General features: G+C 45.9%; 1 protein-coding gene across 3 annotated transcripts in view; it reads right to left on the bottom strand.

Annotated features, from left to right (window-relative positions):
* The window catches only part of mrtfab (myocardin related transcription factor Ab), a 33,738-nt gene extending 19,011 nt beyond the window's left edge, over positions 1-14,727 (bottom strand). The window contains exons 1-3 of one of the 3 annotated variants that reach the window (XM_062525636.1): positions 14,586-14,727; positions 13,760-13,825; positions 9,940-10,140 (exon numbers count right to left, since the gene is read on the bottom strand). In XM_062525636.1, the coding sequence (XP_062381620.1) occupies positions 9,940-10,063 (124 nt within the window). In that variant the 5' untranslated portion in view covers positions 10,064-10,140; positions 13,760-13,825; positions 14,586-14,727. Of the gene's footprint in view, positions 1-6,754; positions 7,325-9,939; positions 10,141-13,759; positions 13,826-14,585 lie in introns of those variants that run through there. The other 2 variants (XM_062525639.1, XM_062525641.1) reach the window with 2 other exon arrangements.
* Positions 14,728-17,427: the final 2,700 nt, after the last annotated feature.

Here is a 17,427-nt window from a genome sequence, read left to right as displayed (position 1 = left end):
ATTCCTCAGACTGCAGCGTTTAAGCTTTCAGCAGGCTTGGAGAAACAAGCCACCACAAAAAAACCCACACATAGACACACAGACAAACAATCTCTCTCTCCCTCCCCCCCCTGTCCCTCTTTCACACTGAGCGACACACACACACTAGCCCCCTCTTGTTTTCTTCTGGGATTTTGACACACACACACACACACACACACACACACACACACACACACACACACACACACACACACACACACACACACACACACACACACACACACACACACACACACACACACACACACACACACACACACACACACACACACACACACACACACACACACACACACACACACACACACACACACACACACACACACACACACACACACACACACACACACAAACCCGACTCAACTCTAGCACCATCAGAATGCTTGTGAGCCCCCCGTATCACCCGCCCATGGGTCCTCTCAGTTTTAAATAGTAGGGCCAGCTGGCCACCCACTCTATATTCAGCACACTATCACCTGTGCAGGCCATGGGTAGGGTTACTCACAGATATCCCTGCACTAAAGCACTCACAAACATGGTGACTCATACACATTCGCACCCAGACACACACACACACACACACACACACACACACCCATTCATACACACACACATACAAAAGAACAAACAAATCACCATAATGTTTAAACAGATCGCTTCTAAATATTTAGACACTCAGAGCTTTGTAAGTATGTGTTGATTCAACTCAACAAGTGTCGTTGAGAGGATCATTTTTATATCCCACAACTTTATCTTAACTTACGGTTAATACGCACCAGTTTCGCTTTCTCATTCTGCGTCATATACATTAATACATCGTCTAGTCAAACACAGCAAAGCCGAGATAAACATTATGAAGTGTATATATGACTTGGGGTATACAGCTCTGCTGGGTTCGCTGTGAGTTTGCTTATACGCTCACCCTAATCCCCAACACGCCCTACAGCGTGGCAGGATGTTGATATTTTCGTTGTGATAATGTGCAGGTCGCCTGAAGTCGTGTTATGGCATGACTCAACTCACTGCCCGGGGCTGGGCACTAGCAACCAGCCCATAATATACACATTCCCGAGAAGTGCACTCTCAGGAAGTTCTCGAACATCAATTCGTGAGGGTCAGAGACGTCGTCTTGATCAAACACAAACACACCCTGTACGAGCCTGCACGATCGGAGCAGAGCGTGAAAGACAATACGGTGCAAGGTCCACACCTGCAAGGTCTCACACCTGACCCAGACAAAACTCTTCACAACATCCGTGTGACTCACAGAAAGCCGTGACACATTAGCTCCTCCCCGATATACTTCCCAGTAACAGGTGTATGGTTATGACCGACGTCAATCACCACCCACCACAGTGTGGCATCGCTCGCGTTTATCGTTTTATCAAGCAGGACGGCTCATGCTCCAACACGTGCGGGTGGAGTTACGAGTGAAGCAGCACCATCACCTCTGGCCGGCGGCCACATAATTGGGGCGGCGCTGCAGTGAAAACTGCAACATTACTTCATCAGCAGTATGAGACAGTAAAACAATAATCAATTCTGGCTGCAGTATGTGTGGAGCCCAGTTCAGCTTGTTGACACAGGCCTTAGTTCTTGCTGAAGCAATGCTTACCTACTGATTATCATCACTTTGCAAAAGATGTTGCGCAAGATCCCTAAGACGGGGGCTACATTCTGGTGAATTTCAAGTGCATGGCTGCCAGGCTTGCCCATACAGGGTGCCTCACGGTAACCCGATGCATTTAGTGATGCAAGTGGTGGCATCTTCAACGTCTCTTCATAGTTAGCCCGTTTTCTTCATCTTCAAATGACCTCATTGTTGTAATCAGATTCCTTGCCATCGCTCACTCATGGATCCTGTGCTTTGTGGTGGTAAGTTGCAACATCGCTTTAGTTCAGTAGTTCACTAGTTACAAACTAGTGAGGATATGATATCCATGTCTGCTAGAGGGAGGATCTTAACAGTACAATCAAATGTCAAACTGACATCACTCCCCACTTAGTTCATATATGCAGGTGTCCCAAGGGACATGTTTTGTTCTGCAATCGACCCACAAAGCAGGCGGGTCTTTCCAGTTGGTCATTAACATTCTTTAGAAGAAAGGTGTCCGTTTCCCCTTCCCCACTCTCCTTCTTTCCTGGAATTCTCTCTGTGCGCTGCATGTTTACATACAGTAGAGCTGCGACTCGCTCTCCTCAACAGCGCTCCCCAACCCCTCAGCTCTACGCTCAGCGCCAGACCAGACCTCCCTCCATCCTCACTTTATCACTTCTCTCTCCCTCCCTCCCTCTCCCTCTCCCTCTCTCTCTTCCTCTCTTTCTCGAGCTCTCTCCCATTCGCAGTGTCCTCAACAATCAGGAATTTGAAGATACAAAGAGGCCTGGGGAGGATAGGGGGGGCTCTTGGGGGGGTGCTGGCGAAGGGTCTCTGGCAGCTTCACTGCCTTTACTGATCTCAAAAGAGAGGGAGGGGGGTCTCTGTGACCCCTCTGAACAGTGAAGTCATTATGGCAGTTTGACTTTAGTGGCCTTCATGTTTCAAAGCAATAATGACACTGGGCCTTCACCACCAGTGTGCCATATTACAGCTGAACAGCTAAATTTGATACTGGGCACACTTTGTGCTTTCTCACAGAGAGGGGGAGAGAGAGAGAGAGAGAGAGAAAGAAAGAGAGAGAGAGAGAGAAAGAAAGAGAGAGAGACATAAGAGAGGAAGAATGAAAGAAAGGCTTAAATGGAGGCCAGCTGTCTGCATCTGGTAATATGAGGCAGTAGGGCGTTGTGGTGTGGGGGAAGGTTAGGCCAAGTTCAACAAATGAGCTTTTTGGGGGGAGCGCAGAGAGGGGGAGGCAAAAAAATGGAGCGAAAAGACAGGGTTCTCTGGTCCAGTCGTTCTGTTTTTGTCATAGTCAGTTATGTAACGACCATCTGAAATCGTTTTCCTCTCTGAACCTCGTAGCCTGCTGCCCTACTCTTTTTTTTTTCCCCCAGCAGAACCTCCCCAAGAGTCTGTCTGTACATTTTTATGTCCTCAACATTCTATGCTCCAGATCCATGCACATAAAGATTCCACACAGACAAAAAGAAAGGGGGGGGGGGGAAAGTTTGCTCGGTTGTTCCTCATCATCGCGTCCCCATTTCAAGGTCAAACACCTACCTTCCCTCTCTAACTGAACATTTTGTGAAGCATCGTTTGACTTTCGAAAGGAGAGGGGGAAACGTTGTTCAGTGGTCCTACCAAACGCACTGACACCAGGCCGCACATGCCTGGGTCATCGTGCCCTTGAGGCGAAAGAGGAAAACAAATCCTTATCGCTTCTTACAGTCACTTTGTTTATGTTCTCTGTTCCCCCTTCATGGATGACAAATCCTGATACAGACGTCAGGCCAGGGTTTTGTTAGGACATCCCTTGTGACATTTTGCGCTCTGTAATTTCACACGAGAAAAACAAGCGACTACATTTTCAAACAAAACTTGTGGAAAAACTCAATAAATCTTTAACACGCTCCTTGGAAACCTCATACTTACTTCCCTTGGTAGAGAATAAGCATACGCACACCAGAATTTCACACCAGACGAAGAAAAAAAAGCGAAAAGAACATGACACATTACTAGTACTGATAAGATCAGTATTGAGCTTGCAGTTCGGAGAAGGCTGTTCTCAACAATTATAGAGGCAGTCTGCTTTCGGCATTACTCAGAGCTAAACAAAGTGCTCCGACAAACCTCGCTCCGAGAGTCCACGTTTAGGTGCTGCCGCACTTCGAGTGCTCCGATGACTCACCAAGTCTGTGCCTGTTCACTGGCTCGTGTGCAGCAGCGCAAGGCAACAGCCCTCAGCTTCAACACTCACCAGCCAACTGGACACCGTCCTCATCCACTCCACTCGTCTTGCCTTTCTGTTTGCCAACTCAGACTCACCAGATCTGATGCATGCAACCCATAGATCTGACTAATGTTTATTGTCTTCATATGATGTTGCTTACATGATGATCATTGCACTGGGCTACAGGTTTCTAGACAAAATACATGCTGTGCCTTTTTTACAAAAATAGGTCCAAAAGAAGATCAGTTCTGTTAACACATTGTTCCTGACACATTGTTCCAAAAAAGATGTCTGGTTTTCATTACTGTGACGCCCCTTGGAACGATGCGCCTCTGCTTGTGGCAACAATCTGCTGACCGATGGTGGAGGGTGAATCTGTGCTCCACACACACGAAAAACTAATCCTGGAGAAGGCTTAATCCTTCCCAAGGAACCAACACAGTCAGGCTGCTAACAGCCCAGTACAAGGCAGGGAGAAGATGCCATTCCAACACCACAACAACACACATGGCATGATGATATACTGCCAGAGAAGTCTGGCTGATAAGGCACTTAGTGTAGCCCCAGGCTATGAGATCCTCACAGATTGCTCCAGTGTGTAGCAGCAACATCAACCCATCCAATCAAAGTATGTGTGTGATGCAACCTTGGAAAAGGCCACGCTTGTTTGGAGTGGTGTGCCCGAGCTTGTCTCCTTTGCAAGATAGTAACTTGCTGGCTCCGTTTGTGAGCGATTGTGCTCTGTTGAAAAGGGCGTTTCTCCGAAGATTTACTGGGTGCGTGAAAGGTCTTGTGTGTACATCAGCTGTCCCCTCTCTGCATGTGCGCAAGCACAACCATATATTTATGTTGGGGCTTGACAGTGACCGAGCATGCATGAGCCCGAATGTGTTTGTGTGCGTCCAGAGTGTTTGCTTAGAGGAGAATGGGGGCTTAAGAGCCAGTTAAGTTGCTCTGGAGATGTGCATCTTGTCCAGACTGTTTGGAGTAGTGAAGCTCTATACTCCATTAGATCTCCCTCTTTCTCTCTCTCTCTCCATCTCTATACTCCATTAGATCTCCCTCTTTCTTTCTTTCTTTCTTTCTTTCTTTCTTTCTCTCTCCCTCCCTCTCTCTCTCTCCCTCTCTCTAGCTCTATACTCCATTAGTTCTCCCTCTTTCTCTCTCGCTCTCTCCATCCTCTCGTCTTTCTCTGCCTCCCTCTTCCCTCCCCTTATTCTCTCTCCAGTGCCTGTGGAAGCATGTCGAGGCCAGAGTTGGCAAACATCCTTCGCTATTACATAACACACAAAAAAACCACAGGACGGGAGCTGCAGACCAGCTTCCTCAATCTACACTGCACCAGCCTGTGTGCATACGTGTGTGTGTGTGTGTGTGTGTGCATGTGTGTGTGCATGAGAGAGAGAAAGAAAGAGAGAAACTGTGTGTGAGTGTCTGTTTGAAACCCAGTATATATAGCGGCGGTGTCTGCATACATTAGTGGGCCTGCCCTGCGGAGGTCCTGTAATGAAGAGCAATGACAGCACCGGCGCATAATGTCCTGCAGCTTTGCTCCGTCCCGCCTGAGACTCGGGACCCTCCCGCCTCTCGGGAGAGAAGCATGGGCCCCATCTGCTTTCTACTCGCTTTGAAACCCTGTTTAAAACAACCATGAGTAACAGATGTGTTCGGGTGGATGGATGGAATATGATTGATGGGCTACAGTCACCAACCAACGTGGACAATGCATTTCAAAGAAAACACTGTGTCTTCAACAGAACGGAAGACTAAACACACTTCACCATCAAACCGAGACTGACGTCAAGACTGAAGCTTTAGAAGTAGTCACTAGGACATCACTTCAGGCCAAAAGTCGTGTCAAGTCATGCTACAATAACAGCTGATAATTAGCTGAATTACTCTACTAAAACATCTGCCACAGGACTGCGACAAAACGCCCCCCCCCCACAAAAACCTGAAGTCATTACCTGCTACAAGACAACATTTAACAACCAGCCCCTATCCAAATGCTAATCAGCTCTAACATCCCATCACCCCCACCTCTCCCATGATGGTACGTCTTGTCTTGTGGAGCACACCTGGCTCTTGGGAGAGGCTCCTCTATGGCTGAGTGATCCATCACGGTCTGGGCAGGGCTGAGTGACCTGCTCTGCCTGCCTAACCATAGGGTCAACGCGTCCAGACTCTCCACTCTCCACTCCCCCCTCTCCTCTATAGCCCCACATAACAACCTCCACAGTCCGCCCGCCCCGACTCATCCACACGCCAGGCATTTTTCAACCCCGTTGACCCTGGGGCCGTGGGGCGTAGTAAGCACCAAGTCACTGGTGACGGGGTTGTGTCATCTTGACATGCTAACTGGTAGCCTAGAGGGAGCGCACAGCTGGATTTGACTCGATGGATGTCGCGAGGACTCGGGATGATGTCCGACCGAGTCACATCCTGCCCATCCCACTTTTTGAGAAACAACTTTCCCACGTTGCCACATCTAGTGTACTACTACTATGCAACCACCTCCTTGTAAACAGGTTAGATTGGTTTAAATAAAAGTTTGACGTTTCAGTTGCTATTGTTGCTGAGTTAATTCACTTCATGTAAAAAAAATATCTTCACTTTTCTCCGTTTTAACTGTTGTGTTTCTTTTCTGCCTTGTGCTATTGCGAAAGTCTGCAAACACTTCAGTGTAATACAATACGGCGCGAAGCATATGTCTGCACGGAGAGCTTAACCATTAAACAATAACATACTGAAACCTCAGCCTCTGTTAACACACCCCGAGGCACACCTGTGGATCAGTTGTGCCTGTAACTACACATACCTGCAAAACCCGTGCATGTCATTCATCTCCGTAAGAATGAATGAATGAATGAAAAGCGTCTTACCTGAGTGTATGGCCATATCCTTCTAGTCCAGAAGGATAGAAGTGTGACTGTGCCCTGCCAGTTTAGCCATCAATCCATCCACACATGTATATGAAAAGTCGTCTGTACTAATAGATATTCCTATTATGTCAGACTTAAGTTTCGAGAAAGAAAAAAGAAAACTCTTTCCTGCGGTCTATACGCTGAGGTAGACTTTTGTATTGGAATGTTCTTGACTAGTTCCAGTGCAGTTCTAATGTCTGGATCCTTCCACTTGGTCCTTTGGAGAAAAGATTGACGCCAGCTCTGGCTCCTGGGTGTGTGTGCGTGTGTGTGCACGCCTATCCGTAGAGGTGCTGTGTGTGTGTGTGTGTGCGTGTGTGTGTGTGCATGTGTATGTGGGGGCGGAGGAGTGTGTAAAGACGGAGGTGTTCTCTTCCTTATCGCCCTCTGGTTAACAGCCCTTGTCCAGCCCAAAACTGTTCAGCCCTCTCTTAGGAAACTCCCACTTCTTTCCAGTTCCCTGGAAAACATTGGATTTTTTTCCTTTCCCTTCCCTCTCCTTTTTTTCCCTCTCTCTCTCTTTCTCTCTCTCTCTCTCTCTCTCTCTCTCTGACCCTATCCTCAGAGGAGAGAAAATGCTAAGGGAGGGAGAGGGTCAGCCGCCTGCCTTTACCTCAGTCCCAACTCCGCAGTCCGCACAGAAGTAAAAGTGGTCAGGGAGGGACAGACAGAGAAAACTGGTGCCAAACCACATTCCTGGTCACCTTTGGCCCCTCAACTACTAACACACCCTGGCATGCTAGATTTCTCTCTCTCGCTTTCTCTTCCTGATTGATTCTTTTTTTTGCCTCTGATTCTTTATTTGTTTCACTTTTTCTCTCTCTGACTCTAATTCTTTTTCTTTCTCCCTGAGTCTCTCTCTGATTCTTACTTTCTTTCTCTCGCTCTCTCTGATTCTCTCTCTCTCTGACACTCTCTGATTTTCTCTCTCTCTCTCTCTCTCTGTTCTGCTCCCTGCTACAACAGCCCCCTCCTCTTCTAGCTTTACTACACAGTTATGCAATCTGCTTCTTCAGGAAAACCTCCCCCATGCCCACCACCTCGCCCCCTACTCCACTCCACACACTTTTTCTTCTTTTGAGAGCACCCGAAAGCGTCCCCCCCCCTTTTCCTCTCGCCACAACACACTGTGTTGGAACACTATAAACACACAATTCAATGACCTTTTCTCTAGAACATTCCAAAGCAACCACTCTTGTTTTTAATCAAGGCCGGAGCATCAAGAAGGCAAGGTCAAGCTAACCGCTTAACCTGTGTCCATCTTTATCAGGCTTGGTCTGTCTTTTTAAAACACACTCTTGCTATTCCTCCCCTGCTTAAAGCATGACTTGAGACACTACTGTAAACAATTACAGCACAGCAAAAAGTCTTCAACGCACCTCTCATCAAAACACTTATCCATCATCACAGAGGGGATGCTTAACTCTGGAGAGTGCAGGGTCAACTTCAGTGAGAACGGACACCGACGAGAACCTAAAGCGAAGATGGATCTGGCCATAATCCGCTCTTACATTTTTCCGAGCAGGGTTCAGGAGGCTACCATCAAAGGGCCCAGGGCCAGGGAGATAACACAAGAGAGCGTGCTCCTGCTCCAACACGCCTGCTCTTACTACGAGCCACGGCTCAATGAAGTTCAGCCAGGGGGGGTTTAGCACGGGCTTGAAAGACAGGGAGTGGTGTCCTGGGGCCATGTGCTGCTGGGGCAACATTAGCCCCGAAGAAACAAGAGTTGACTAGTGTGTGTGTGTATGTGTGTGTGTTTCTGTATGGGTGGGTACGTGAGACGAAGGAGCCCAGAAGAAACAACAGGGGTCTGCTGTGTGTGTGTGTGTGTGTGTGTATGGGAGGGGAGGGGGGGTACTTTTCAGCTGTGCATTTCTCTGAGCCAAACTAGTAAACAATTCCAGGCTAATGGCTCCTGAAACTCCTGAAACTCGCTAACGGTTATTCATTGTTGCTGTTAAGTGTTGCTAACCGCATACGAGATGACCTGAGGGCTGTTATACAGTATTTACTAAAGCCTGTGAGACATAAATAAATTCTAAAGGTATCACAAGGGTAATCTTCTGTCATAGTTAAAACTGTGGGTGTGAAAATTTGTAGGTCTACACCTAAGTCGGGTCAAAAGGTGTCGTCAGATTCTAAGGCCTCAAACATCACAGGCTATAAATTAGTGACCGGTGTGCCCATCACAAACATAACTTTGGAAAAGCCAGTACTTTCACTCCCACATTCTTGTGAGGTCGCCATGATACTATTTTCCTTCTATCTTTGGGAGCCCACACCTTCAACACACTGCTCTCGAAAAAAAGCCTCCCTTTCCTCTCACTCTTTTCAATCAGCCCGGTGAAACTGAGTGCCAGGTTACAATAAAACCATCTGCACAGACAGGTCAGTGAAATGCACAGTTGATTTTTATAGATCTTTCCCCCCCTTAAAATTTACAGCCATTGCTTCATATCCTCTATGCCTGACACAATATTTCCAACAAACCATGCCATGCTCTCCTTCTTCGAGCCAAATTATCTGAAGTTGTGTGCCCAACACCAATGGTTTTAGTGAACTATAGATGTGGTAAGACATTGAGACCTGAATGGTAAGTGATACAACATTTACACAAACATTCTGATTCCTCATGAACGTTTAACCAACCTTTACTTTCCCTTTATTCCTGTATATATGCTAACAGCAACTATCAACAATACTTGCATTTCAAAATAATCGGATTCAAGATCTAAACTTTCTTGAACTTATCTTTTTAGATGTTTTTGGAAAGCATTGCATAAAATTTCAATGTGTGTGTGCCCTCACAAACAATTAATCTTCCACAGTCTCTGAATGTTCCCTCTGATAAGAGATTTACTTGAAGACCCACCTAAGCCACATCAAAGCAGCCCACATCCAGTCTTTAGTGTGAAGCCCTCTCCACTGACTCCTACGCATGATAAGAGTATGAGAAAGCTGCCATACTAAATTCACTAGCCCATCTTACATAAGCAATTCAGGGAGAAGGGATGGGGAGAGAGAGAGAGGGGGCATTTTCAAGTGCACTAAGCTTGGGCCACAATGGCGAACTTGACCTGATTCCAAAAGACAGAATTGACAAAGGGGAGCGTTTCGGGGTGCGACACCCCCAGACTCACCATTCTTCCTCTCCTTGAGGGGCAGCACGGAGGGGACGGGCTGCAGCGACAGCTCCTGCAGCTCATTGGTCACCGCCTCGCTCTGCGGGCTGGGGGCGGAGCCAGTCGCCGTGGCAGCCACCATGCCGCCCGGGCTGAGCTCCTCCACGCAATGGGTCGCCAGGGCTGCCAGCGCGACGGGTGGGCACTGCCAGCGGAAACCTGTGGAGGACGGAGAGGGCAGAGTGACACCGGCTCACCGGGGGACCCATGTGGGTTATCGTGACAACATCTGACAACATCATCCAAATAATGCATGAGGTGAACCCAAGAAAATCTTGGCAGAATTCGGTGAGACTACTGTGCGTGGCTAGCCTTGGCTAGCGCCGCCTACCACTTCTCAAATGAGACGTGGTCTGGCAACCAGACGTTCACTTTCTCGTATTTGAAAAAAAATGCCCAGATCCGTTCATTGGGCGCCACGGATGTCTATCAAATGCGTCTGTGCATAGCTCAAATATTAGGGCGGTAGTTTCCAGACTGCCTTAGCAGCGTGAATGAAATCACCGCGCAAGGCAGCATGGGAACACCCAGGCTAGTACGTGGCACCTATTTTAATGCAACAGTGGAGTCTTGGAGACCTCTTCTCTAACTACAACAAGTGTTATGTAATGCAACACATGTGCAATGTACACTTAAAGTTTCATAATTCGTGTTCAGTCATGTTCCTCAATTCTGATCGAGGAGTTACTTCTCCATTCAACAAATGGTACAGTTAATCCATTAACACATGACTACTCTTGACCTAGTCCAACAAGGGCTATAATTCAGCACAGCATATTAATTAAACTGCACGTAAACCAGTAATCAGCTAGATATGATGATCCAGCTAAATCACGATGATCCTGCACACAGCAGTAAGTACACAAAGGCCAACAACTACAATAGTCTCAGTAACTAGTGCAGATATGAAAGCATTCGAGGTAGGATTCATTGACACTGATTAAACAATGCTATACAGGCCTGTGTTGGGACATGCAACATTGTGAGCATGCAGTTGTGCAATGTGCAAGAGCCAACGCAGACAGTGTTCCAGTACAAGTCCGCAGGCAGAGATTTGAAGAGCGAAGCACTTTTTTAAAAAAGAGTGACATAATGACTCAAGCAGAGCCCAAAGGCAGACGGTGTGGCTGTGTAGGAATCTGACAGCCCTTCCTGAATCTCTCCTGAACACGGGATTTCCATTTTTCCCTGCCCTCAATGCCTGTTTTTATTCACCACCATGCCTCTTAAGACTCCACTGTGGTATGAAATATTAATTACTATCACTACTGCTACCATTGCCAGTAATTATTGATACCACCAAACACCAAGACTTGTGGAAGCCACATCTTAAATCTTCCAGTTAAACAATACAAAAAAATGGATTACTGCTATGTGGCTTAGTCAACATATTGCAAGCAACCTTGCAACCTTGAAGAACTACTGACTCTAAAGGCATACCTTCTACTAGCAGAGTAAAGGATTGCAAAATCAGATTAACCACATTAGCTACTTAAATCCTGGACAGGGTGCATTCCGCTACAATCTTGCAAGATCACAGTGTTTATGTTTACAAACATTAGTGTTTTCCAGCCTTAGACTGAGGTTGGCATGCAGCTACATTCCTGTAAGTCATGAATTCCCGTTGGGTCACTCTATACAGGCACGTCATTTCTCCCTTTGTGCTTGTTCTTCCATACACTTATTTCTTTCGATCTAGGTTTCCATTATTCATTCTTAACTGGCATGTTTCTTGCCTGCAAAAAGATCTGCAGTATCCCAACCATGGTATAATATTTGCCGCTCCCAGAGACAGGCGTTTCAGTCAGGAAACGCCCAAGTCTTTGGACTGAGTGGACTTCTGTGGTTCGATTCCAGACTTAGAGAATCTGGCCTCACTGCCATCTATATAGCCTACACACACACACACACACACACACCACACACACACACACACACACACACACACACACACACACACACACACACACACACACACACACACACACACACACACACACACACACACACACACACACACACACACACACACACACACACACACACACACACACACACACACACACACACACACACACACACACACACACACACACACACACACACACTGCGTGGACTAAATCTTCATGACAGTACCAGCCTTAATGAACATTTCTGAGGGCATACTATTGTAATGTTTCCCTGGTGTTTGGTGTTGAGCTTTCACCGAGAAATAAATAAATAAATTGCTGCACAACAATACTTTTGATGGCGACCATTCACGCCTGACAGAACGTCAGACTCCCAACTAGCTGTTTTTAGGGTGTTGCTAGGCGGGGGATTTCTGTGCAGCGCCCAGGCAGACTGTTTGGACAGCCAGGGGTGAGGCGTGGTGGGGGAGCAAAACAACTGTGTTGACATTTGAGAACCAGAGTGGGCGTACTAATCTGACCAACTGATGTGGTGGATTCTGCCTCTAACAGATGCTTACTGAGGACTCTGATGAAGACGATTTTAACGTTGAAACGTTAGTCAATGTTTTGCACCTTTTAAATAAATATAAAAGAAGACATCTGCGTTGCACCGGCATTCCTCTTCTTTAGATGCTTACTGATATTTGGCACATTCCTATACTTCTTGATAACCTGACAGAGCGGCAGACACTCTGTGTGCTAAACAAAATGCTGGCGTGCCACGCCACAGCTTGACTCGGTTCTGGATTTAATATGCTATTGACCACACATTCAGTTTGGCCGTCCACTAGATTTAATTTGGGTCTGACCTAAATTGCTAGATTCAATTTTGCTGTTATGCAACCGCCCGAGAGGTACTCCGCGCTCCCTTCTGTTCCCGCCAGTATGATCTCATTATGACCTCATCAGCGTCCACTTGCGATCTCGATGGGAGTCCCCACCCTGTTCCCCACCATTGGCCGGCCAGTAATCTGAAACTGCTTGAGAGACAAATACATCTGCTGCACAAAAGTGCCTTCTGAGGTCAGCAATGAACCAAAACCTTCTTATTGTGTGCTTCTTATACCAGTAAATGGTAAATATTGCACAATGACAAAGTTGAATCTAATCTGATCTAAGTAGCCACAGGATTTTTGTGTCAAAGGCTTGCAGTGGAAAGAGGTAAAGATGTCTTTGATAGGCAGTAGGAGTGGATAACAGCTGCAGTCAGCAAGAAGAACCCAAGTCATTGATCATCTTTCATAGACCGTCTGCATCTGCATTCCAGAAGCATGAAGCATGAAGCATAAAGCATGACAGTCTGCATCTATGTTCTGTGAAGACTGAAGTGATCTATTGCTAATCCTTCATCTACACTCTGTGAAGAACGAAAGCGACACAATGTTTTGGTCATCCTTCTTGACAAACATATGAAATTACAGGTCTACAGCCTCAGCAGTAAATCGAGAAAATATCTTCTATGCAAATCCTAGATACAAGCTGGGACTCCATTCCGCACTTCATCCAGGTGCCGTGTTCAAACACGCCGGGCACAATGAAGACACCATGCATCCGGGAGGGAGACAGGGCTCTCCGACATTCCTGCGATTGCAGGCCTACACCTGTCTACGCAAAAAGGACCATCAATGAACATGGCTAGATAGGGAGACGGAATGCCAGTTAGCCTGCTTCGTCTGCAAGAATACCGGCACAGGAACACTGTGTGCCTGCACTGCCAGTGGCAATGCATTAATGCTGCACTTGTCTCAACAATGCATCACAAGGCACTGATGCACTGATGCACTCAAGCTCATGAATCGATGTATGACTGATAAAGATGACATTACCTTCTTTACTTTGTCCTTGGGGAACTGGATGTAGCTTTTCCCATTTCTTTGTTCAGCAAAGAAAATCTGTGCAGAAGAGGCCACATTTCATTAAACTTAAGGCTTAATCGTATTCACACCCACTTACAGACACATAGACGTTTCTGCATTAAACAGGACTGTTATAAATATTGTTATTACATGGCCGTTCAATGTAAGTGTATGCTTTAAGTGCACTAGTGGACACTCACTTCTTCAAGATTTGGCTAGCTTCCTTTATTCTATGCAGATAAAAGAGTCACGTTAGCTACTGCTGGCTAACGTTAACTTAGCTGACAAAGCAGAGGTAGGTGTGTCATCTTATTCCACATGTGCAGCTCTAGTTAGTTCCTGAGGCTATTCTTAACAAAATATCCTGGGCAACCCTCACTTCATTCACTGAAAGTCTTTTCACTCACATGTATTCATGTTAAGCGCAACATGGCAGGATATGCAACTCGTCTTTGACACATTTTCAAGCCTCAACAGGAGCTATTTATAGACGCCCAATGAGAACATCTAGATATGTCACATCTATTGCTCACGTGTATTCATATTGAGCACACTGATTTTATAGAGTGATTTCATAACCATATAAGATCTATGTTTGAACAATTAACTATGGTGTCTGTCGACCATCAAGCCGAGCCACCACACACTAGCTAAGAATTAGCTTGGTTACCTAGGCTAGCTGGCGAGGCGAGCTAACTCGGACAGTCTGATTTGAATAGGCTAGCTGAGGAACTTCTGACTAAGCCAAGTCATAAACGAGCTTCCAATATGTTTCTAGCATCACCACAGAACTTACCCATTTGGACGGCGAATTCTAGAGGTTGTTTCGCATGGCATATGAAAATGAAACAGTCACGATTACACACCCTCGAAACTGACTGACCACCGAAAATGCCCACCTCACCGGTGTCAAAATAAAGAGCGTGATGCTACTGTCAGTAGGCTACATTAACCGGAAATGGCGTTCTGGTATTTCCTTTCACAGCAGACACTTCACTGATGGTATGCAGACCTGCACGACCGAAGCACGACTTTCTTGAAGTCTTTGGGGAGCGCGTTCTCATCATTTTCGTCACCACCTTATACTAAAACAGAATTTGATGTGAAGAAAACAGGCGAATTTCTCATATCTGTTGTTTCAGTTGTGTGGCAAATTGTTTACCGCACAAAGTGGGCAGTGGGCTAGTTGAGCTAAAATAGAATTATTACGCCATCTATAGACCATCTGTGTAGGCTACAGTGTTGATGGATTATTTCAGATTGTTCAGTCCTGTGACAATAACATTTAACATTTAAACCAGTTTATTTAGGCACTTACACAAACCAGATATAAGAAATGAACACATTAACATTGTGTAATATGTAAACATGTTACAAGAAATACATTCTTACAGTCTTCACATTTGTCCTGTTTCATAGAAATAGCCTACATTTATGAAAATATTGATGTATTTTCAAATATTTCCCTACAAGTCCGTAGAGTAATATAAAAACAGTTACTCAGCCATAGAAAATGTCATATGACTATGAAATGCAGAATTATAATTCAGCAAAAACTAAACATTTAAACATTCTTAAATTAATGTTGCATATAAAACCTGAGGTAAATCAATTGATCGTGTAAAACAGGCAACTAATGATGACACAAAATAATTTTTCTGTGATGTTTTACATTGTTCATGTTGGTGTAACATGATTATTTCACAGACAAAAATAACATTTAGGCACTAATTTTAAGCTATCAGACACATCAAGAAATAGCATTGCTTCATATTACTACCTCCACTAATGTTTTCAAATGTGTGCTATAATAGCTTTATCATGAAATTAAGTCAATGCACTGAGGGTACATTGGCTGCCTTTAGGTCTTTTTTGTTTTGGACAGCTGTAGAATCCACTTCTGTGTTCTATTTGGTGATGGACTCCCAAGGGCAGATGATCTCTTTCACGGCCCCTCTGGCTGAGCCGGGGCTCTCCTGTTCATCTTCAGAGTCTATGGGGTAGATACGGCACTCTGGGGGGATGTCAACTTTGATCTGGAAAAAGCTGGAGACACACAGACACGGTGATGATTTCCCACACACTATAAACCCACACATGCATATCATGTTCTCCCCAGTGTGCCTTACTATGTTGAATAACTGATTAGTTCATGTCTTTTATGGTTTTGTATGATATAGGACTTCAAAACACAGGCAGTGACAAAAGATGCCATTATGCAGCATTCTGCTCAAAGATCATTAGGAAGATAAAATGACACAAACATGATTAAAATATGGGCCTGTGGTTGATAATTGTTTACTCTAATGTTGGTTTTGAAGACATGGGAACTGTTGATGACATGATTGCGGGGACATGAACCCACTAAAGGTTGCATGAAGCATGGAAACAGTGGTAGGCACAGTGAGTGAATTTTCCAACAAAGCACACAATTGTTTGCGATCACAATAAAGCAGAATATATCTATTGCATGAAACAAATGCAATAAAAACAATGATGTGATAGAGCTCATTGATCCAATTCTTACAGCTATTAGACCCCACACTTAACACTGGCAGTAAATAACGCAACCTTGTAGGTTGTACTGGCCTGGATCTTGTCAATGACTGAGTCACCTAAATGTCTCTAGACAGTCTCAGGGAAAGGCCTTACTCACTTGGCCAGTCTGCGGTGCTGTGTTTGAGGCAGTGGCTCAGTGCCCAGGGGCTGCACCCGCCCACTGCCTGCTGCGACGGAGCATTTGGGCGACAGGCTGGCAAACACAGACGAGGCGTTGCAGCCACGGCGCAGCAGGCGGCTGAGAGACAGCGCCATGCGGGGCCTGGTCACCGGCGTCGGGCTGTCCTCCTCGCCCCCACCCCCGACCGACGTCTCGATGCTCTCGGCGATGGAGGGGAAGTGCGAGGCGGTCCCGCTGTGCATGTCGAAGCGCCGTTCGGACGCCGGCGTGCTGTCGATAGCCACGCTGATGGGCGACGGGCAGGCAGCGCTGTTGGGGAGGGCAGCAAGGCAAGGGGAGGCGGTGGGCTGGGTCTCAAAGAGGCCAGCGTAGACGGCAAGGTGGGGAACAGGGGCAGTGAACCGACATAGCTAAGGGATTAAGAAAGGAAAGACATGCTTCAGTACACACTTCATCAGTTCATTCAGTATAAAGGGTTCATCATTGAGCTACTCCTACCCTATCAGTGCCTCCTGAGGTTCTGCATAAAGGTAATCCAGTAGCTACAGTATGTACACTTCCTGTTATTTTTTATTTTCATCAAAAGATGTTATGGGGTGATTGTGGGAGAAACTTACCAGATGGCAATGATGAGGACATGGATAGAGATGTAATAAAATGATTAAATACCAAAACAACAGAGTGAGTAGTGCAAATGTAATGGAAAAAAAGATTCACAGAACAACATGCATGTCAGATATTAATGATTTTATTGCATGGATGGTGACACCGGAAAAAGACGTGAGAAATAATGACAGGACTAAAACACATAGCATGCAAAGCTATGCAACAGACAAAAATGAAGGATTTCAAGACTGAAAATGTGAGATTGAACAGCAAAGCATTGTGTCTGGTGAGATGAAGGGATGTAACTTACACCATGCAAGCTACACTGTCTGAAATGCAGTCTCACAGACAC

The sequence above is a fragment of the Sardina pilchardus genome, chromosome 22 (assembly GCF_963854185.1).
Source record: "Sardina pilchardus chromosome 22, fSarPil1.1, whole genome shotgun sequence".
NCBI classification, from domain to species: domain Eukaryota; kingdom Metazoa; phylum Chordata; class Actinopteri; order Clupeiformes; family Clupeidae; genus Sardina; species Sardina pilchardus.
Note: the sequence above shows the minus strand (reverse complement) of the source record. Positions and strands in the feature narration are given on the sequence as shown.